The sequence below is a fragment of the Dermacentor albipictus genome, chromosome 6 (genome assembly GCF_038994185.2).
Source record: "Dermacentor albipictus isolate Rhodes 1998 colony chromosome 6, USDA_Dalb.pri_finalv2, whole genome shotgun sequence".
Taxonomy (NCBI): domain Eukaryota; kingdom Metazoa; phylum Arthropoda; class Arachnida; order Ixodida; family Ixodidae; genus Dermacentor; species Dermacentor albipictus.
The window spans coordinates 93,299,452-93,321,671 of record NC_091826.1 but is presented as its reverse complement, the minus strand read 5'-3'; the positions used below and the strand labels follow the sequence as shown (position 1 = coordinate 93,321,671).

General features: G+C 43.7%; 1 protein-coding gene across 2 annotated transcripts; it reads right to left on the bottom strand.

Moving 5' to 3' along the window:
* Positions 1 to 420: 420 nt before the first annotated feature.
* On the bottom strand, positions 421 to 21,898 carry LOC135907501 (PC-esterase domain-containing protein 1A-like). Of its 2 annotated transcripts, XM_065439198.2 has the most exons (8): positions 21,678 to 21,898; positions 21,530 to 21,609; positions 19,593 to 19,816; positions 16,065 to 16,278; positions 13,511 to 13,680; positions 10,501 to 10,557; positions 9,136 to 9,295; positions 421 to 751 (listed from the first exon to the last, which is right to left on the bottom strand). In XM_065439198.2, exons 1-8 carry the CDS (start codon positions 21,751 to 21,753, stop codon positions 548 to 550), a joined length of 1,185 nt encoding a protein of 394 aa, XP_065295270.1. In that variant the 5' UTR covers positions 21,754 to 21,898; the 3' UTR covers positions 421 to 547. The 2 variants fall into 2 exon arrangements, with proteins under 2 accessions (XP_065295270.1, XP_065295271.1); XM_065439199.1 differs by lacking the exon at positions 10,501 to 10,557 and having other exon boundaries at positions 21,678 to 21,892.
* Between the last annotated feature and the right edge of the window lie 322 nt (positions 21,899 to 22,220).

The following is a 22,220-nucleotide window of genomic DNA, read 5'->3' as shown; positions in this document are numbered from 1 at the left end:
CAGCGGAGCAGGTGCGCTGCTGGCTTCCTTACAGCACCACCAGATGGCATCTTCAGCGCCGGCCGTGTGGAGGAAAGAAAAAAAAATTAAGCCAGAAAGCTCACCTTCGCATATCCACCCCTGTGCAATAATGAGGAAGCAAACACTTTCTGCTGATAAAAGAGACTTGAACTGCATTATGTACATCTGCGCAAGTTGCCTCTGAAACCACAGTGCGTTCAAGGCGCCCGTCGTACTCGTGAGTCAGCAACTTCGCCTAACAAAAGGCTCGGTATAATTTGTTTGTGCTCGTGTGTGTGCACGTGCATGTACTCGTGTTTCAACTCTACGCGCTCACACATAGATTGCTGTACATAGATACCTACTCGTAGTATCTCAATTTATTTTTATATTCAGAAAACGGGCATTGATGAAACAACCTAGGCGCAAAACCGTGTTTATTCTAAACCATTTATTCATAAACATTCATATTTAAATTCGTTGGCACATCGTACTGCAAGGTATCCCGAAGCACATTCCTGAACTTGTTTGGCTAGAAGCCATTGCTCTAGCTATCAGGCTCAGGCTGGCCTTGGTTGTTCCATGGTCCTGGTCCTTGATGCTGGAAACCAGGCTGCCATGGACCTTGCCATGTTTCGTTTTGTCGCGCGACAGGAAAGGGACACAACCCACTGAACTGTCTGGCCCTCCAGTTGCCTCTGCGTGCTTTCCGTCGCTCAGATGGTGGGACCTCGATGGCGTTCTTGATTACCTGCGCAGGAGCCAGTGACAAAGTTGGAATTGTTAGTGAATCATAGGCCTACCCTGAGGACTGAAGGCATACATACACAGCAAACGGCTCATTTTTTTCTGGTCATCTGGAGGTTTTGCACTTGTAGTGGATGCAAAGAACGCGAATATGAGTGTAGAAAGCTGTACTACACTCAGATGCTATAAACATGTCACAAGAAACTTACCAAGCTTTGTTTCAGTAAAACAAAGCCTGAAAAAGTAAAAATTGCAGCTAAAAAAATGAATTTTTTTGCAACAACGTTGTGAGGATGACCAGGCAAAAGAGCTGAAGCTTGCAGATTGAGGGCAACCTACGAATTCAGACAGGGCAACTTCATAGCAGCTGACTGAAAGCACGCATTTTACACGAATTCGAAAAAAAAATAAATGATCTCTAGTCCACACTGTGAAGGTGGTTGGACAACGAAGCTATGAACGACGAAGTGCTTGTAGCCTCTGCCTTATACGGGTATGAGACATTGCATTTGGGGGTATGAGCCATAAATGATAGTTTTCTGTCAACGTTATGCTACGAAGGAATCCCGGGATCCTAGCCATCGACAGCCTTGCTGTAAAGAAAAAGACCCTCATATTGAAAGACAAAAACCATGATGAGGTTTCAGAAACAAGATTATTGCAGTAACATTTCGCACAACCTTTAAAAAAAGGTACGTGTAGCAATGAAACGAAAAAAAAACAACGAAAGAAGACTTTAGTGCGCCCCAGTATTGATCTTGGTCACTTTCAGAAGACAGTGCAAAGTACTCGGTGCTCCAGCGAGAAGTTCCATGGTATTATGAAAACAAGGCTGCAGGGATAACAACATTCTTCTGTTGGTACCACATTATGTGCCTGGTACACAAACATAACACAACTGTTATTATTTAATTTATAGACAACAATGATTTTGGAATGTGTGACTGCAGAAATGAACCTGACTGTTCAAGCGCATCTATTTATTCCCTCGTTACACAGAAGTTAGTCCTATAGTCAGTAAGGGTGTGCAAATACGAGATCTCGAATCTAATGTCGAATATCAGAAAATTTGACAGAAACTTTTCTGCTCGCAAATGTTGGGCAATAAACACAGTGCTGCACATCCTCACCATGCTAAAATCACATTACAACAATCTCGATAACTAGTATAAGTAACTTGGCGATCTATGAATCAAGATTTATAACACGGTCTACTCTCATTAAACAGAAGACCAAATTAGCACGCTAGCACTAATAACAACCCAGTTCATACGTGGTCTGGAAAGCTCCAAACGGCACGAGTGGGCAGCGAACTCGCATATCCGCTGTGATCAGCGTGTTTTCCAGTGGTTAATCAGCCAGACTTTCACACATGCTTCCATGCGTTCCCTCTGTTCACGTAGCGTTTAAATCATTCCAATAGGACCAGTCAGCTTGGTCGAACTTTGTACCAATGGAGATTAGACACCATGGGAACACTGTGCGTGATAGGGCACCAACCACGGCTGGGTCGTTCATCGAAGGTACCTCAATTACAGTCAAATTTTGGTGTAACGAATCTCTTTTATTTCCCGACCATAGTTCCACCAAAACACGTGTATTTCTTTTTTTCGAGTTGAAAAAGTAACTTCGTCACACGGTTTCGATTTAACAAAATTTTTGGCCATTTCAAGCATGTACTCAAAACCTGTACAGCTGGTAAATCTAGTAAATTACTATAGAAATGTCAACCGAGGAAAAGGTATATGCAAGCATCCTTCCACATGAAATCTCAAGTGGCAAAACACCATCGGCGCACGTGCACCGGGACGCAGTATGCAGGAATCAACACTGCGCTATTTGTGGCGTAACGACTTGCGGAGGCTGCGGGGTAGGCGACAGCTCGAAGTGCTCGGAGAAACACGAGAAGGGTTGATTCCTCAGCGCGAGGGGGATGGGGAATGCGCAAACACGCAGTAACGTGATAAAACACGCGTTACAGTAGAGGGGGGGGGGAGGCACACCTATCGGCCCTCTCCTAGCATACGCGTCTCCTCTACCTTTGCTGTAGCTGTGCTTGGCTGTCCATGTGCGGGACAAGGCGCTGTATTTTGGAAGTGATCTTCGGCAAGCGCGAAGAAAAACTGACTGGTGCCTTCCTGCGCATTTTGTTCCCATGTGTCGATTGTTGGCGGTCCCTCACGTTGCGACAGAGTGTTTTTGCTCATCGAGTGATATTTGTCCGAGAGTGTGCGACACCAATAAAGCTACAAACCTTACTTCGCGTAGTTGTCCCTTTACTTTCGCCATCAATGCTTCACCTTGCCGGCGAAACTGCGATATTTCTTTACCGAAGACTACCTGAAAGATACGGCTCATGGCCCACATATACTAGACAGCCATGCACATCCACAGTTAACCAGAACATTTTATGAACCACAGTATCTGAGGTAAAGGTGCACAGCTCCACAACCTCGTAATGCAGCTTGATATTCTCATTTCGATCGTCGACTCGAATATGAGAACAACATTGTGAGGTGCAGTTTTCCCAGCTACTCTTGTAGGCTGCTCGGAAATTCGACGTTTCCTGAGATACCATAGTCTGCGAACTTTTGTGGTTGACTGTACAGCAAGGATAGAGGAGAACAGACATGCGCACTAGGGGGAGAGGGCAGATAGGTGCCCGTCCCCTGCTTCCCTTCCGTGTCTTCTTGCACTTATTTTTATTTTGAGGGTGCCATTTGATGACGGCTGCAATCACCAAACACAGTCAGCCATAGCGTCCAAGATTTACAGCGCTGGGCAGCGCAAAATGCAAATCTTGGACGGCGTGAACCCCGCTGATGCATTGCGCTCGGCCCGATCTCCACCGTATGCGTCGTCACTCGTAGGAACGCCGTTATGGCCCGACCTTGCGATTTGTTTATAAGTGATCACTGACAAGAAACTATCCACCAGGAATGTTCTGTACATTCGTGAAGTAATTTTTTACTACTAAATCTAAAACCTCAAATTCAGTTACATGGAAGTTTGAATACATTAGAGAAATCGAATAATTGATATTTGATTCACGAATTGAAATATTTGAGCATTCTCTATTCGATTCAATATCAAATGTTCGAGCACTTGCACACCTCTAATTAGCAGATAATGACATCTGAGACATGAATAGCACGTAGTGCTAAATGACACTGTCGCGTCCACATTATCATGATGAGCAGGTGTAAGAGAATAAAATGTACAAGGTTGAGTAGAAAAGAGGAGTAGTGGTGGTTGCGGGAGGTAAGAAGTTAGTTTAATGCTTATTTTCTCACCTACAATATTTAAGTGAAGTGCACACCGATTACTGCCTGCTATGTAGCATCTCATGGTGTTCTATGAGCATGCAAGTCATTACAATGGGGAACTGAGTGGGAACCAAAGCCAAATCAGCCGGCCTGTAATCGTCACAAGGCCCTATCTTCTCCAGTACACTCTCTCATGCAGTGTTGGGGGCTGACAAGGGTGACAGGTTTATCAAACAGAAATACCTTTTGCATACATCTTAGTCACTCCCTGACCCAGGCTAGGTGGATGTGCAGACAAAGGTGGCACAAAGACACAGAAGTTCGTACGCGATTTGACGTAACCGAATGTCCACAAGCTTTAGCTGTGGTATATTAATTACGTAGTTACTCTGTAGAAAGTGCCGCAGATCAAAAACAGCAGAGTGACTTTTCTATGACCGAACACCTTGCGCAGATTCTGCATAATCACCTGTGAAGTATGAAACGAAGTTTAACGTAAGCAAATTTCAGTCAACTTCTTCTGGAAAACAAGAAAGCACCTGTCAGAACTACAGTGAGTAGGAACGGAATATAAAATACGACCGAAATAAAGGTGTACTTATTTTAGAAGAGTTACGGCTGCTAACGCCACGCAATTTCGTACAAAAATTGCTAGAAGCAACTCTGGCACTAATGTCTATGGAAGCCTCATAACGGCAGTGTTTGCATAGCACACGAAAGTAGGAAAGGAAGGACAGAGACGAGTAAAGAGTGCTACGGGAGCTGAAATCATGGCGGTTCAACTAGCATGGGAATGATAGTGAGCACAGTGGAACTTTGTTAAGATATACCAGATTAAGCCATAGCTCTGCTTTAACAGTAGCCGAAGTGAATCTCCCGAGAGTGCTGCCATTGAACTTAATGCATTTCGCGATTGCCTATACTACAGTGCTTTATCGTATGCCTGTTGGTTAACGCGTAGCTGTTCCTTACGTAGCGAGATTTTGGGGCAATGCAGATTCAAATAGCACATTCTTATTAAAAACACGTTGTAAAGCTGGCATGTGAAACAGACGCGCAACGAATTTGCAGTCGTTGCACCGCCACCCTTGATCAAACACAGCCAGAGCAGGCCACGCGGCTCGACCTGTGGTTCGACTTGTGTGCAATCTTTGAGGTGGAGTGCAATTGCGCGTGCTATCTCGGAGACATTGCTCACACACCCTGCCAGCTGTGCTGTCGGCACATCGCAAGCGTCCACCGCGAAAGGTGCTGGCCGCATCCCAAAGCACGTGATCGGCTGTTCGATGCTATCATTCGTCTTGTTAGAAGCTACACGCTCCTCGGTCGTTTATTTTGTGCACTGGTTTTCCTTTGAGGGTTTAATGTGGTTTTACATTGGCACACTAAGCATATTTCATGTGTGAAAGGACGACAAGATGCCGAAGCATCAAATGCGCAGCATCGAGGAGAAGCTTGAAATCATTTGCAGGATAGGATATGGCACAAAGAAATCAGCATTAGCTGGGGAAGAGACCTGCCATTGACAAAGGGTCACAGCGTGTGGAATGCAAGAAATAGTGTTGGACAGTTATATGGCTGCTAATGCCAAAAGGTGTCATTTAAGGGGATCGATGCATCCGGATAACGAAAAGGCGTCGGTGCTTTGGCTCAAAAAAGATAAACGTCTTAAAACGTTCCTGTCAGCGGGCCAGGCCCCTACTGCTCGAAAAAGCTAAGAAATCTCCCTTGCAGTTCAAGCATGAGGGCTTCATTTGCAGCAATGGGTGGCTGTCAAGATTTAAGACCCGCTCCGGCATCAGGGCAATGGTCGAGTCCAGGCACAACAGTCGATGCACTGGTTCTGGAGGATTGACAGAATGGGTAACCTCTCCAGTTTCTGTGAAAGCATTTCACCGACGACGCATTTAATATGGACGAAGTTGCCGTTCTACAAGTTGCTGCCAGAATGGATTTTCGCATTCAGAGAGGAAAGTTTGTGCAGGCAATAAACACACAAAAGATAGAAAATCTACTGCTTTTCTTGTGAACAGGGCAGGAAGTGAGAAGCTGCCTCTCTTGGTGATAGGAAAGTTCAGTAAGCTAACGTACTTTAAAGGTGGCTGAACTGCCATGGGGCATACTGTATAGCAGTAACAGGAAAGCAGGGATAATGGCCAAGCTATTTGAAGACTATACAAGGCACCTGGATCGTTTTTTTTTTTGCTGGGACGAAAATACCGTTTTTGTGTTGGACAATGTGTCATTGCACGTTGATATGCAAACTCAGTGTATCTTTTCTTCTGGGTAAGTGGCTGCAAATTTCTTGCCACCTGTTAAGCTGTACAAGCATTTTGCACATACCTTTCCTTCGTCCCAACCAGGTACGGTTTTTAACGAAGGTCTACCGTACATGAATTTGCCTAAAGTTCGTCTTCCTGGCTGCAAATGGCTTTGTGACTTCGCAAACAAAATTTTCAAACAAATACTGTGTTATAAATGACAAATTGTGGCAATTATTTATGTTTTCAGCCTCACTGCCTTGTGCGTTGAGGAAAATAGGACAGCTTTGACATTGATGTCAATAAGGCAGCTAAAGCTTACATAGTAAACAAAGCCACAAGAGATTCTGAAGCCACAAGCATGAAGATCAGACAATTACGTGTACTGACAATCACTCACATAGTCGGTGAATGATCACAGCGCCAGAGTTCCCTCTCCCTCACAGGAACGATGAAAGTGATCGAATTATCAGGCGGGTCAAATTAAACAAGATTCAGAAAAAGCACCAAAACAAACCACTGATTAATTTACCAGTATTTACGCAGAACTGCACATCCACAAAGCAAATGCGTGCCCACTTTATACGTGTACAATGTAAAAAAATAAAGCAGAAATGACATGAAAGGACCTTAACCAAGTACAAATCTTATGCGCACCCAATCTTTTAGCATGAAAAAGGGCCACGGGTCTGATACATGTTTCAGAACGACGGCCCACTTCCTACAGTCAGCTTCGCCGCAGTGCACACGTATTATGAGGTAAAGCATATGAATACCGCAAGGGCAGTTTTGTATTCAGCAGCAACCGCGCAGGCAATTTTCAGCCAAATTTTCTTGAAAAAAGACATAACATATGGTGCGCGTTAAAATCGGGTAGGTACCGTAATCACACATTGCGAGCTACAGTTACTGCTCGAAAATCTTCCCAGGGCAGGCCAAAAAGAAAAGCATTTTCAACGGGAGACGACACAATTTTTTGTTTTGGTTTAAAGCAGGTGGTTACCGACTATACTAGAATCAGTGCTCGTTCTTCGTCTATCCTGGGCCCTGTTTTCGTGTCTAATCACCTATTGCCTTTACTACTCGACTGTGAGATCAGTGATGCTATCTCAGACCATAAACTTGTAGTGCTGTAATTGAGCCTTTCCGCCAACACTGACAACCATCCCCGCAAAAATGTTGTGTTAAGCTTTGCTAGAGCTGATGATGTTAGGGTTCTATATTTGCCAGAGGACTCCTATGAGAGACTCTCTGAACTTCATATGCATAATCAGAGTCCTGATTGTCTCTGGGGGTACTTTGCTAATTTGGTCATGTCTTCTATAATGCTGTACATAACGAAGCGTATAAAGAAAACTAGCCGTAGAGGCACTTGGATAACAAGAGAAATAATACACTTAAAGAGACAATTAAAACGAAAACGTAAGAAATATAAAAAGAATCATATTCAGTGTCTTGGAAGGAATCTTAAAATACTTGTGAAAGAATCCAAACAAAGGTTCTTTGGTATCACTATCCCATAATTTCGAAAAGTTGCACCAGGTAAATTTTGGAGATATATTAATCCATCATTGAATGCTTGCTCATTGACACAATCTAAGGAACATCCTTCATCTGAGAGTTTCAATGAAAATTTTGCATCTGTGTTCCCAGAAGATAACGGTATTATGCCAAGTATTGAATCTCCATTGACAGGCCGCCCATTGTTGACGTTGAAATTTCTGAACAAGGTGTGCTCAACCTTTTGCTTCATTTAAACATAATGAAACACCCTGGACCCGATAGCATCCCTAACGAGTTTCTTTAGTAATGCGCCGAGGGAATTCTAAATATCTTGCATTAATGTTTCGGTCTTCACTTCATAGCAGTTTTTTACCAAAGGTATGGAAACAGGGTAAAGTGGTTCCTATACTCAAAAGCCGCAGTGCTAACAATTTAGCAAATTATCGCCCTTTATCAATTACTAGTACCTGTTCAAAGAGGCCTGAACATATTACCTTGAAAGATCTGTTAAATTATATTAATGAATATAACTTATCTATCTACCAACATGGCTTTCGTCAAGGCCTAGCCTATCCACAACATCTCAGCTCATCGAGTTAGTCCATGATCTTTCAGAAACTATTAACTCTCGGGGAGAGACGGATATAATCTTCATAGACTTTGCGAAGGCGTAAACTACTAGAAAAATTGATGCTATGCTCAAGAATTCTTCTGTTACACAATGGTTCTCATTCCATTTTCTTTCTCGCGAGCAAGATGTCAAAATTAGTGGTACAAGGTCTGAGATTTCATGTGTTAAGTCAGGAGTTCCCCAAGGCAGTGTTTTGGGCCCCCTTTTATTGCTCTTATTTATAAATGACCGCCGGAATGAAATAGATGTTTCCATCAGGCTCTTTCCAGATGACTGCCTTATATACAATGAAATTGATACAGTCGGAGACCAGGATAAATTACACGCAAACTTACGGAAGATAAAGAAATGGTGTGATGAATGGTAAATGGCGCTAAACCCATCAAAAACTTTAGTTATGACAGTCTCTATAAAGTTAAATTACTTAAAACTACTCTTATTTTATTAATAATCATGAAATCAGAAGCTTCCAGTAAGGGGTTCACCATTAGGGTCACCATAGGGGTCCAGCACGCATGTTCCATTAGTCAAGTTCAAATTATCCGGTGAAGGCCAACTTTACAATCTAAACAAAATTTTGGGCTCACAGAATTGCATGGCCGCCTGCCCAGACCTTCGCTGAGAAACTGAAACAATTGCAGCCAAAGTAAAAGTAATGCAAGTGTACAGTAGCAGGAGACTCTATAGCTCCTGCCATGAAACCGTCAGTGTTGCACTTGGAGCTCACCTCATTCCTGACTTCCTCGTCACATCCAAGGATGGTGCTGAAGGAGAGCTCAGCAGGAAAACTGCTGCATTCGCCCTTGCTGTCCTCGTCAGTCGCGTAGTCAAAACCATTCTTTTCGGCCAGCATGAGCTTCCTCTCCTTGTCCGTGATGAATTGGCCACTAAAAAAATGGGCAGAGTGTACACAAAGGAGGCAATAAGAACGCCTGACATAGCTCACGAAATGACCATAAAGTGCACTGAGCTGAAGACTCTAACATGGCACCACGTAAAAAATTTTGAATACGCAAATGAGTGAAAGCTTACATCTTAATTGAATTCGGGGGTTTTATTCACAAAAACCACAATTTGAATATGAGGCACACCATAGTGGGGGAACTCCAGATGAATTTTGACCTCGAGGAGATCTTCAGTGTGCCCCCAATACATAGGACATTGGCGTTTTTTTCATTTCGCCCCCATCGATATGCAGCCGCTGTGGCCGGGATTTGATTCTACGACCTCCTGTTTTGCAGCGCGGCATCATAGCTGCTAAGCCACCATGGCAGTTGCAGGTCACGTCTGCACTTGCCTGTTCAGTCACAATGCCGGAACACATGAAATTAGGTTGGGCATTGATCACACTGCAAAACTCTGTTACTATGTGCTTCTGTAAAAACGAAGAGGCCAAGTCACCGACCAACAGGCTTTATAGGGATCCCGAACTATTCCTCGAGCTTGGTGAAAAAACGCAGCCCACGAATGGCATACGATGCTGTGCACATCTCAGCCAAATTTGGAAGTCGTGCGCTGCCCGCGAAGCTTACAAGCAGAGCGCGAAGTCACATTTTCTCAAACACTCTCAACAGGAGCCTGCTCGTCCTCTTCAGGCGCTATATTTCGGGATACAGCATATTCCCATATGTGGCTGCTATTGGCAAATAGCTTACATCAATCAATAAGGGTGTTTAGATCAGTGCACTTCTTCCTACTGTTACTGTGTACATTTATTCACAATGTTTAATAAAGAGGCTGAAGCAATCACATATCTGCTTTCGAATTTTGATAACAATTGCATACTTCTGGAAGAAGCCGACACTCATCTGGTCACGCTTAGTCGTGGCCGCCCACGTAGTAATTAAACTTGCTCCAGACTGCTTATGAGATTCGTAACTAATTGGATTTCTGAAAGCAAAATGCATAAAAAATATCGTAACGTACACCTTATGCACAACCTACAGAAATGATAGCATTGGATTGTAATTTGAATATACAATTTTGTTATGCGGAAACTCAAACATAAACCCCTTTTCCAGCATTTCTACTATTCATTGAGCGGCGCACTGAGCTCGTTTCCTTGCAACACCAGCATCCAGATGGCACTCACCTTCGCGCATTTGCAGTCCACGCAAGAGGCCACGTTTCTACCAGAAAGCTCGCTTTCCTGCATAGCATTCGCTGCCATTGTTTCCCGCAATACATTACGGTTACATAAGCTGCAGTTGTCGGGAAGCATGAGAAGCAGTCAAGGATCTTTGAATGCTATCACGATGCGCTCTTATAGGCGAAGCTGAAGCTTTCTTTACTTATCTGTTCTACTTTTGTTATCCTTTTGAATATACATTTTGTTCGTTCATTTTCTTCCATTCTTCTACTTGTCAAGTCAAGACGCACAGTAATGTAGCCATTTTCTTTGTTCAACTTCATTAAAAGCTCATTTTCTTAGTTTATGCTCTGATCCGAAGAGTGCTGCCGAAGTGTGACAAATGACAGTTCACGATAAAAATGTGTACTTAGATTGCAACTACGTAACAATAATCATGTATCAATTCGTCATTTATTGACTAGTTATTTTTACTATCAAGATCTTCTGAAGGAATTTTATTGCTATTGCAGCATAAGCATTTGTTTCCAAGCAATGCAGCTTCATTGTGCAAATCTGCCTAAAAAACAGCAATGCCTAGGAAAATGGTCATTTGACATTCGACTGTCTATTTTATAGGAATGCTTAAGCGCATTATTTTCCACCTGTAGAACAGAACAGCGACTGTCATGCAGCCTAGTTCCTGTTGAATGGTACACAAAATTATCACACCAACATGCGGTCATAACGCATTTCAAAAGAATCTCAGGCTACAGCACGTCATGGCCCAGTGAAGCAGCTTAACACCGTATTTACTCGAATAACAGTCGCACTCGCATAATGATCGCACTTCTGAGTTTTGTCGAGAAAATTATATTTTTTTTCTTTCCCGTGTAATGATCACACCTCGAATTTGTCACAGCGATATGTCGTGTACCAAGTGTGGCTAATGATGATCGCGCTTACCATCTGCCAATGACTCTCGAAGACATACCAAGCGGTCTGCACGCAACGCACCAAACATTCTTAAGCAGATGCCCCATTCCATTTTTTTCATCACTTTCCGCACTTCCACGAAAAGAAGCTACAACCAAACTTACCTTGGCTTTATTATTTGTAGGCTACATAATGGTTTTGGTCAACAACAACAGCAAAAAGGCGCCTTTCGATTCTTCTCGTCTGCACTCGTGGGCATGCAACAAATCGCGAGCGGCAATAATAGTGGCCACGTTTACACTGATACATTAGAAGTATACTCTATGCATATGCCGATGCTTGTAACACAGCTAGGATATTCGCCCACCTTAGAGAAAACGTGCCGTATAAGGATAGTAGTGAAGATCGCAGTTTCCGCTGCATGCCAGCCATGTGTTTCTATGTAACCGGCAGCTAAGCGCGCCCATCTCTGTTTCTGACCCCTCAAAGTGGACATGGCTACGTTATTGTCGCAAACTTGCCCATCTTAATGATATTATTCATTACTGATATGGAAGAAATTTTCAATGCATGTAATGTACTCATGAAAAGAAAAAAAATCGCCGTCGGTACGTTCGGCTTGCTTCGCCGGCTGCCATTTTTGTTTTAGTGTGCCGCACTATTACAGCGGAAGCCGCCTGTTTGTTGACCTGTCGTCATCCCGCAGCAAACGTGGGATGAAAAAAAGAACTATTTCTTTTCAAGAGAATTTTAACCAGCCTAATGATCGCACCACTGAATTTGCGTCAAATTTTTTGACAAAAAAGTGCAATCATTATTCGAGTAAATACGGTAGTATACTTGACTGTAAACTATCAAAATTATTACTTTCTTAAATATTAGCACATAATTATGCCTTTCCACAGTATTCTTGTTCACAGGACTCTGTGCTGCCTACTAATCAGTCATACACACATGCGCTGGCAACGCATCCCTAGAAGTGGGCATAGAAATAGCGGCCGCCATGGCTGGCACCGCTGTTTACTTCACCCTGCATGGAGCGATGCGTGAGGAGGACATCGATGGGTCCTAGTATGGGTGGAGGCAAGTGCGAGCTCGTGGGGTTGGAAGAAACCCAGCAACACGCGAGGCAAGACCATCACAGGAGCAGCAGTGTCCAGAAAGTCAGGAGAAGAGGCAAAGAAAGCTTCACTTTGAAACGGAAAAATAACGTCCACCTCACTTGTAGCATGAAGCAACAAAGGAAATTCATATGGGTTTTTCGAAAATAATTCTTTGCATGCAAAAAAAATTCGTCCTGGTCCAGGGATTGAACACGTGACCAACACCCTCCAAGGGTGATTGCTCTACCATCTCGGCTAACCAGGAGGCTCGCCGATTGAAGTGCGAGGCGACCTTTCTTATAGCGTCGGGTTTCTGTAGTTTCCTGCGACAGTCATCATCATCATCAGCCTGGTTACGCCCACTGCAGGGCAAAGGCCTCTCCCATATTTCTCCAACAACCCCGGTCATATACTGTGGCCATGCCGTCCCTGCAAACTTCCTAATCTCATCCGCCCACCTAACTTTCTGCCGTCCCCTGCTACGCTTCCCTTCCCTTGGAATCCAGTCCGTAACCCTTAATGACCATCGGTTATCTTCCCTCCTCATTACATGTCCATGTACATGTGACAGTCAGGTGGATGTCAATTTTACCTTTCATGCACCTTTCTCCACATTGCTGGCTTCCACAGAACCGATCTGCCATATTCAGCTTCCATCACTTCAAGTTGCAGATTAATTCGCCCTCGCACTGCAATTCGCAAGCCTCCCAGTTAGCTCATGTGGTAGAGCGACCCCACCAGAGAGGCGTTGGTTGCAGTATTAATCTCTCGACCAGACCAAATTTTTATTTTAAACTACAAAGCTTTTTTTTCTGTGAAACCCACAAGGATTTCATTTGTATCTTGGTGCTGCAAGTTGGGTGGAGGTTTATTTTCCTTCTCCCAAGCCTTCCTCCGCCTCTGGGATTTCGGCAGACATGATTTGCCCCTGCAAGACCTACAGGGCAATAATAATGTTCTGACGACACTGCAACTTTTCCGCTAAGGTCACTTACCCTTCTGGCAGCTTCAAACCCCATGATAAGGCAATGTGTGTGAGGACCAGATTGGTACAGAGCCGCACAGCCAGGGGCAGCCAGTGGATTCCGTCTTCGGCTCGATGCTCCAACAGCATGCGCAAGTGGTAGTGGACGTCCACAACATCGATTCCAAACTTGTCAGCTGTCTACAAAATGGACAGAAGTAGGGTGCACCAAAGTGTGCGAGTGTTACAATAGAAGGGAAGGCAGTAGTTCTTAGCTGGGCAGAGTGCCTAAGGAGGCGCTAAACAATTCAAAGTAAAATCCAATTATTTCGTTTAACGACCAACGCAACAGAGGCTCTGTGACATAACTCACACAAACCACAAACACGAAACAAAACAATCATAACGACACAGGCAGGGAACTTTGCGCAGCAATTATGTCTCATAGCAAGTACTAACTAAGCCAAGGGCAAGTTCTTCTGAAAGAAACAGACATACCTGCCAGCCTGTCAAGTTAAAGATTTGTAAAAGAACCCAGACACAAGAGGGACAGAGGTGGGGTTGGGGGGTGGAGTAGGTGAAATAGCAGGCATCTTTCTAATGTTTTCCCTGAGCACAGATGCAATACGGGATATACAGTAGAAACTCGTTGATACGTTCCCATTACGTACGTTTTCCAGGCGCCAACGTTCGCAATCGTGAACGCAAAAGACGACCTCATAGAGTTACGCTCATACTTAAGCGCAGCTCGTAATCGCCCATTCCTGCGTTGAGTGACGTCGTTCAGCCTCGGTGGCGTAACCATGCGAACGAGCACAGCAAAAGATGCTAGCAAATGCGGAGAGCAGCAAAAAAGAAGAGCGTGCGAGGAGGAAAGGGGAAGAGTACGCTACAGTGAAAGCACATGGTGGAAAAAAAGCGGAGGGGAGACAGCCTGTGCATGCACCGAGTTTCCGGCAGGCCATGACCGCTGCAGTCATGTGGGTGATCTTATCTGCCCTTCTGAAGGGGGGCGGGGAGGCAGTGCTCCTTCAAGGGGGCAATTGCGAGCGGCTCTATGAGTAAGGCTCAATGTGATGCTCTCTTGGGTGTTGTCACTGCTAACACTGGTGGCACGATTTCCCCACGACGAAGGGCCACTCTCGTCATTGGCGGAACGAAAGCTTGAGAAGAAAAGCGTAGTGCTCTGCAATATAGGCAACGATGGCTACTACATGGTGCCAGAGAAGCACACGTCGTCCGTACGGAAATAAAGCACGTTACTCGCAGTATTCTCTTCTGCGTATCTATATAATCATAATACAAAATATTAACATGCGAAATGAAAACGCGTACAGCGCTGTGCTCAAATTTTCATTAGAGTGTATCGCAATCATTGGAGAATTTTTACCATACATTGTTGTTGCAGTGATCCATTTGCAAAAACAATCATTTGTACTATAGAAAGGTTATACTGAATTAGAAAGTTTACATGCGACTCTATACAGCTGATTTTGGGAGTTTTTCAATGTATCAGTGCGTGGAAATATATGAAAATGCCATAAAATCTGTGAAGTTATGCACACATGTTGGGCTTGGCAGTCTAGTCCCAAAAGTGAAGAAAGTGAAGATCCCTGTTCTTTTCTCTACAATCATTATTACATCTTTACCAGTCAAATAAATATTCAATTCTCGAACAGAATGCCTAAACTAACCTATCGTTTATCTAACACGAAAGAAACTAAACCGACTTGTATTAACGAGTAATGTACAAAACTGTTTTCGTAAATCTCGTGCAAGACGTTTAGAACAGAAAACAGACTAAAATTGAATTTTTAATATTTTGCATCTAGCCAACATCACCAGTAAGTCAGTGCCACGCCAGGCATTTTGAAATGCTTTTCCGTAATTGAGGCAGTTTGCTGCCGTAAAATTAGTTGGAAACTCTCAAAGTTCAGCCTTGGCTCTAAAGTTTTATTAGGTTTATTATTAACTTGCATACATGGATTTATAGCATAAACAACATCAAAAGCCGTTGGTTGGCACATCAAAGCGCAAGTGTTTACCTTATAAATTATATTCCATCAGAGTTGGACAAGTGCTCCCTACAGGCAAACCACCAGACGAATATTTTTTTCCTTTTTGAGTTTCGGTATTGAGATCAGTTTCAGGCTAAATGCCTTCGGCCAACACTGAATGACAAGCAGCAAGCGCCATTCATTAGATTAGAGCAGGGACATCGGACGAGGAAGGAGTTCTGCAGGTGAGTTGTTTTCTTGCGAGAGGATGATCAGAGGAGACAGACCTATGCAAGATCCTCGGCTGCAGAACTGTTAGTTCTAAACGAAGCCATGGGTGGCTTGGGGTAAAGATCCCTTGCAGTGTTTGGCCTAGTGTTGCTCCCCTAGTGCGGAAAACATTTCCACAAAGTATTTTTTTTCTTCGTGTTAAATGTGCTTATTACCGGTGTATATGGCATATAGAGATAATCGTTGCATTGACATGTCTCGTCCTTAAAGAGCGATCAACCAGTATAGTTCAACTCGTCCTTCTCCTCCGTATCCCAAGTGAATTTGTTACCGAGAGGCTACATGAGCACTGCTCACCTCTCTGCAGAAGGAGTTTGCCTCAAGGACATGAAATCTCAGTGAGTACTTGAGGAACTCGAGCTGTGGTATGAGGAATCCTCCTCGCACGTCCTGGGCCAGAGGTGCCGCCGTGAGCCAAATCACTAGAGAATTTGGTGGGAGTATTCGTTTCAGTTCGGTGAACAACACGGCCAGGTTTGTCTTGTATTCTTCGACACCATTAGGCCCCCAGCTGCAGATGACAAATGTGGCCTTGTAAGGGTACATTTCAAAACGGAAAAACGGGCAACCCTGTGCAGAAAACAATCGTGGAGGAAATGGCAATGGAGGCAGTGTTAACGGAACAAGAAAGTGACGATCAAGCACCTAATTATTATGCCCTTGTTGACCTAACTTTGATGTAATGAGCCCATGTAGTAACAAATTATTGGACAAAGATGTAAACCCCTCAAGTGCTCCTTGCATCAGCATGTAACGAATACATGCTTGCAATGAAAATGGGTATACCAAAGGTGTTTTTGGCTCGAATAACGAGGCTCGAATGTTATTATTTATTTGATAATTACTGTCAGCTTGACTAACAGGCCCTGTGTAGGAGGGGGCGTTACATAATATGAATGTTTTTTATCAGACTTGAAGTACACAAATGGTTTAGTGGGTCAGCCAAAATCAAAATGGGGTCATTCTAGACTGTTGCAGTATTGCAACAAACTATTGCAGCTTCCCAAAAGAAGCATAACTATACAAAACGTATATACAAATTCACACACACAGGCAGATTACGCCACAGCAGCGAAATTTTTACAAAGCTATTTGGCACTCAACATAGAAAATATCGTGTCAGACAGTAAGAGGTTCTCAGAATATAGTAAATATTTACAAAATAGTCATACCCTGTGCAAAGTCTCTGAACGCAGAATCTGTGATTGGACCGAAACAGTCAAACAGGCACTTGTGGAATTAAAGAGGCAGTATTAAAAAAAAGACTGCAAATCAACTGTTTGAAATAGACACAGCATTGTTAGATGATGGCAAGTGAAAGTTAAAAAACAGCTACGAGCTTTGCGAAGGGCGCGGAGTACGGGCAACATTTAAATTGATTCAATTCTGGGGTGTACATTCCAAAACCACAATCTGTTTATGAGGCATGCTGTAGTGGGGGAGACCCCGAACAGAATTTGACTACTCGGGGTTCTTTAACGTGCAACCAACACACAGCGTACGGGTATTTTTCACAATTCATCTCACGACTTTGTTCTTAGCAGTGCAACATTGTACACCACGACGGGTTGTGCACCAATTAAAGGTATAGTTTCGAGAAAAAAATTTATTGTGCAGAGGGGCAGGACAGTTACGGAACAAACTGATTGTATATCTAAACATGCTGTAAACAAGCATGCACGAGGTTAGCATGTGCATTGGATAAGAAATTATAAAACGCAAGTTCCACGAAACAAGCCATACTACAAGGTTGACTGTGATTAAAGGTGCTAAAATAAGGAATATCGCTGAAGCCAAAATTTCAATGAGGGGACTTGTTCTTTGCTAGGACTCAGACAATCCTAGGTAATATTTTGTTTGGATTTCAGACCGAAGTACTTAACATCGTCTCAATTATTAAGTAACAATAAACAATTCCGTTAACAGTAATGACACGCAACTTTGATGAAAAAAAGCCTGATAAATGCTCGAGGTGCGAGTCAAATGCAAACAGGAAAAAGAATACACTTAGACCTCGATATAACGAAGTTGGTAAAATCTTCAATTTACTTTGTTATATAGAAATTTTGTTCTGTTGAAGTTTGTCGTTTTATGCAAATAAGTACAGCCACCGTTCGTTTTTTCTTACGCGGAAAGGCACCGCAGAATTTTCCGAATTATCGGGCAATCGAAAAAAGCAAATTTCATACAAACTTTTTCAAGCAAAAATGTACTAAAAAGCAGATGTGACTGAGATACAAGTGTGAAATAAAAATTGGTTTTAAGACTCTCTGCAGTCCACTTCTAATCAACAAGTCGCTGCCACTGTGGAAGCTATGGTAGCTTTGTGCCTGCTCTGCAAATTTGCTAGGCTGCCATGGTTTGCAACGCATGTTTCAGAAATGCATTTAAATTGCTGCAGACAGCACCAAAGCTGAGATCCCCTTGGCTCTTCCTAGAGATAATGAGACCTCCAACAGCCATGAGTGATGCCCAGTACACTGTAGCTCGGATGCAATCAATTTTTAAAAGTAACTTAGAGAGATGTTCTTTTAACTCTATCGAAGCGGCTGTAAAAAGTTCTAATTTCTTGATTTTTCCCCTATATATATTGTTCTCTCATTTAGGTTTTGTTCATTTGCCTTTCATTTCAATTTTGGTGTAGCAGAATCTTCAATGAGTAGCCAGACTTTGCACACCGTTGTACATAATAAAAAACACTTCAGAACAAGCGGCCATTACTCCTTGTCTAACTGCCGAATACTGGTAAGCGGAATAACAGGGATGATGCATCTATAACTTCTTGAAGTATCGAAAGCAAAGTCTGTTACATTTGCAGGCATTGTAGTTTTCACGCCGCGCCGTGACAGAGGCTGGTGTTTTCTGTCAAGAGCTGTGGAGAACATACTGAACTAATGTTCTGGATAACACAAGATTGCTATGACTTACCACCCCCAGACATTATATAAGAAGGTATATAAACGCACTGTAGCACATGTAGGTGAACCCCATAACAACTGACCTTCCCATTTTGCCGTGACACTGTAACCAACTAATAAGTGTAGAGGCCCACCACATTTAGGAGATTAAAAAGCTGATACAACAGCCCAGCATTAATAGCTCTGTCAACAAAAGAAGTGCAATCAACGCCTCATAAGTTCCTGCGAGCATTAATATGGCATGGTTGAACTATGGGGTTTTACGTGGCAAAACCGCCATCTGATTATGAGGAACGCCGTAGTTTGGGACTCTGGAATAATTTTGACCACTTGGGGTTCTTTAATGTGCACCTAAATATGAGTACATAGGTGTATTCGCATTTCGCCTCCGTCAACTTGGCATGATATACCAACTTTTGCACATTCCCCCTTCCATCACTGTCACTTGGGTTTGATAATACTGCTTTTTCCAATTTGTTATACTTAAGCATTTAATTCTGAATAAAAAAATTCAGAAGCAAGAACAGCACCTGTAGGATCGTTATCTGAATCTCACGCAATGCAAGATTAAGTGATAGCCCAGAATTTTAAGCTACAAGTTTACTTTTAGACACGCTGCAAAGACACCATGTTTTCCTCTCGACTGCCGCCACAAAGCCGCTGGGCCAAAATCATGGGAAAGGAGCTGGACTCTTGCGGAGCCATGAGGCAAAGTTTCACTATTCGATCTGTTCTAGTAAGAGATTGAAAACCCATTGAATAGCGAACTTCTATATTAGGTCTAATGCACCACTTGACCAATGCCCACTGACAGAAGCAACGAGATTTGGCTGGGGTGTTTGCTGGATCAATGAAACAAGCTGCAAGTTTCTTTTGCGATAGAGATGCATGACATAGCACCACTGACCGTGTGATGTCCCAGAGGCAAGATCCGACGATGATTACGTCTGGCACGAATTCGTCGACCATGCCTTCCAGGATCGCTTTTACGTAATCATTGTAGACTCTGGTAAGGAAGTAGAACGCGATGGTTGTCTTGTCCATCTTGAACAGACGCTCCTCTTTGTAACCACGACCATTGTACTTCTTTCCGTGACAAACGAGGATGTCTCCAAAGGAACTCTCTTCCATCTGAAATTTGTTTTTTCAGTCAGATATGCACCAAAGAGACAGTTAGGCTCGTACAAAACGACCGACAACTAATCTGCACTCTCTTCCACCTAAAAAAAATATTTTTTTTTACAACTCAGCTCATCAAAAATTGTATTCCCATTGCACGCTAAACTTCCAGATTATTGCCAAAATCTGGCTGATAAAACATTAACCACAGTGAGAGTAAGTAATAATAATAATATATGGGGTTTTACGTGCCAAAACCACTTTCTGATTATGAGGCACGCCGTAGTGGGGGACGCCGGAAATTTTGACCACCTGGGGTTCTTTAACGTGCACCTAAATCTAAGTACACGGGTGTTTTCGTATTTCGCCCCCATCGAAATGCGGCCGCCGTGGCCGGGATTCGATCCCGCGACCTCGTGCTCAGCAGCCTAACACCATAGCCACTGAGCAACCGCGGCGGGTGCAGTGAGAGTAAGTGTCTCTGAACATAAAAGGCTACAGTACAATTAGAGTGCGTGAAGCACGTGAAGTTGCGCGAGAATAATAAGTGGTCAGCTTTAACATCCGAGAGCAACAGCTGGACTAACAAAAACGAAGCAAAGCAGGGCTCTAGAAATAGTATTGGCCACTTTTTTTAAAGGGGACCTAAATCTAATGGCGAGTACCAGCTGATCAATATGCAACAAGTTTTTATCTTGATGTTTTATATAGCGTTACTTTGCTCCAGATAAACAAAACAATCACATGTCACTCTTCAATTTCGACTGGTTTGGCGCTGATAGTTTCGCCGTGCCCCCCCCCCCCCCCCCGGGTCTTTGTTTATTTTTTTTTTCGTTTTTTATTTGCGCCACCTTAAAGGGGGCACGTTGCTTTCGTGAGGGTGAGTTTGGATCCACTTTTGTGTTAGCTTTATGGATTGACACACAAGAAAAAGAAAAAAAGGAACAAAGAAACTTTTTTTTGCTTTTTTTCATGCTTTCATAATTGCGTGCAACGCAGCTGGTACCTTGCGCCGATGGGAGTCATTTAATAAACAAGCGAAGACCGAAAACGCGACACAAATATCTCTGGTTTCCCGAACGCAAAGCGCTCCGCGACGCACTGCCACGCGGAAGTTTGCTTTCTCCTGGAAGAAATTGGGACGCGTACCACGATCCGAGCGCGCGCTCGAGTACCCTCGGCGAACTGTTGCAAACTGAATACGTGGAATCACCCTTGGACACACGCGCGTTCTTGTAACTCCCACCGCGTTCGATCCGAACGCGGCTGCAGGAATCGAACGCGGCCGCTGCACCGCCTACGCAGCCGGGCCAGGCAGATCTCCAAGTTGGCTTGCCTACTATAGCTTCGTCAGTCAAGCTTTTCCGCGTAATTTTTTAGTTTGTTTCATAGTGGGCAGGCGGGTGCCATCGCACGCCGTTTTATGCCCGTTATCTTGATAGACAGAAATATCAGGATAAAGTGAGGGGGGGAGGCATACCATATCCCCCCCCCCCGGTCACCACGACTCCCTTCCTCGTTGACCTGTCTACCAGTGCTTGCAATTGCCAAAAACGAAACCACTCGGAGCGTGCTTGAATTCTTAAAACTCATATGAGCCTTGAGACGCGATAATTGCACAGCCGACTTCACTACTGTACATGGCCAAGAGAGCAGCACAAGCCCGATGAATGAGACATGAAAAATATAGAACGGCACGTACTCAGTTGTTGAAAGCGCGCTTACCTTCAGTTTTAACTTCTCGTTTGAGACGAACTGGTTGTGCTGGTAGAGGCAAACCAGGTCTTTATAGATGGCTCTTACGTCTGACAGGGGCAGAACAACAGTTATTATAGTAAGCACATGAAGAAAACGGAATGGTCTGAGTACTTACTTGAACAGCCCATCAAAACAATGCGCTTGCCTTTAAGCAAGGAGCGCACGTCTTCGCTCTTAAATACTACCGGCATCTCCAATGACAGGAAACCACTGAAGGGACCTACAGCAGCATGGAAACGCGCTCCGACTGTGACCGTTGGTGCTTCTTGTCAAACGAACGCGAAGCACGGACGCACATGGCACGCGCTGTCAGGTGATTGGCGATCGTGGCGATGATGAACATCCGGGCATCACCGCGATCTGCCGCGATCAGCGCCTGTTCGGTGACGTTACATACCGTCACGTAAACTCGCAAACATTTCTCAGGGCCCAAGGCAGACGCAGCGTTCTTGTAAGGTAGCAACGCAACGTACCTGAAAAATAACTTACATTTAGAAATAGTTACATGTTATTCACCAGTTGCGGTTTACCGAGTCTCACCAGTTTCGATTTCACGTATAAGCTGCATCAAATGTTCTATCCGTTGCAAGAAAATATTGGCGTAGCCGTCCGATATTAAAGCGTAAATATCCTTAAGCTAGGATTTTCATAATCTATA

Excerpts from the sequence above, each read along its gene's own strand:
- LOC135907501 (XM_065439198.2), bottom strand. The coding sequence starts at position 21,753 with ATGCCGGTAGTATTTAAGAGCGAAGACGTGCGCTCCTTGCTTAAAGGC. Across the intron at positions 21,610-21,677 it reads TGTTTTGATGGGCTGTTCAA|ACGTAAGAGCCATCTATAAA; the intron begins GTAAGTACTCAG and ends TGCCCCTGTCAG. Across the intron at positions 16,279-19,592 it reads TGCCTCTGGGACATCACACG|CTGGGGGCCTAATGGTGTCG; the intron begins GTCAGTGGTGCT and ends TGTCATCTGCAG.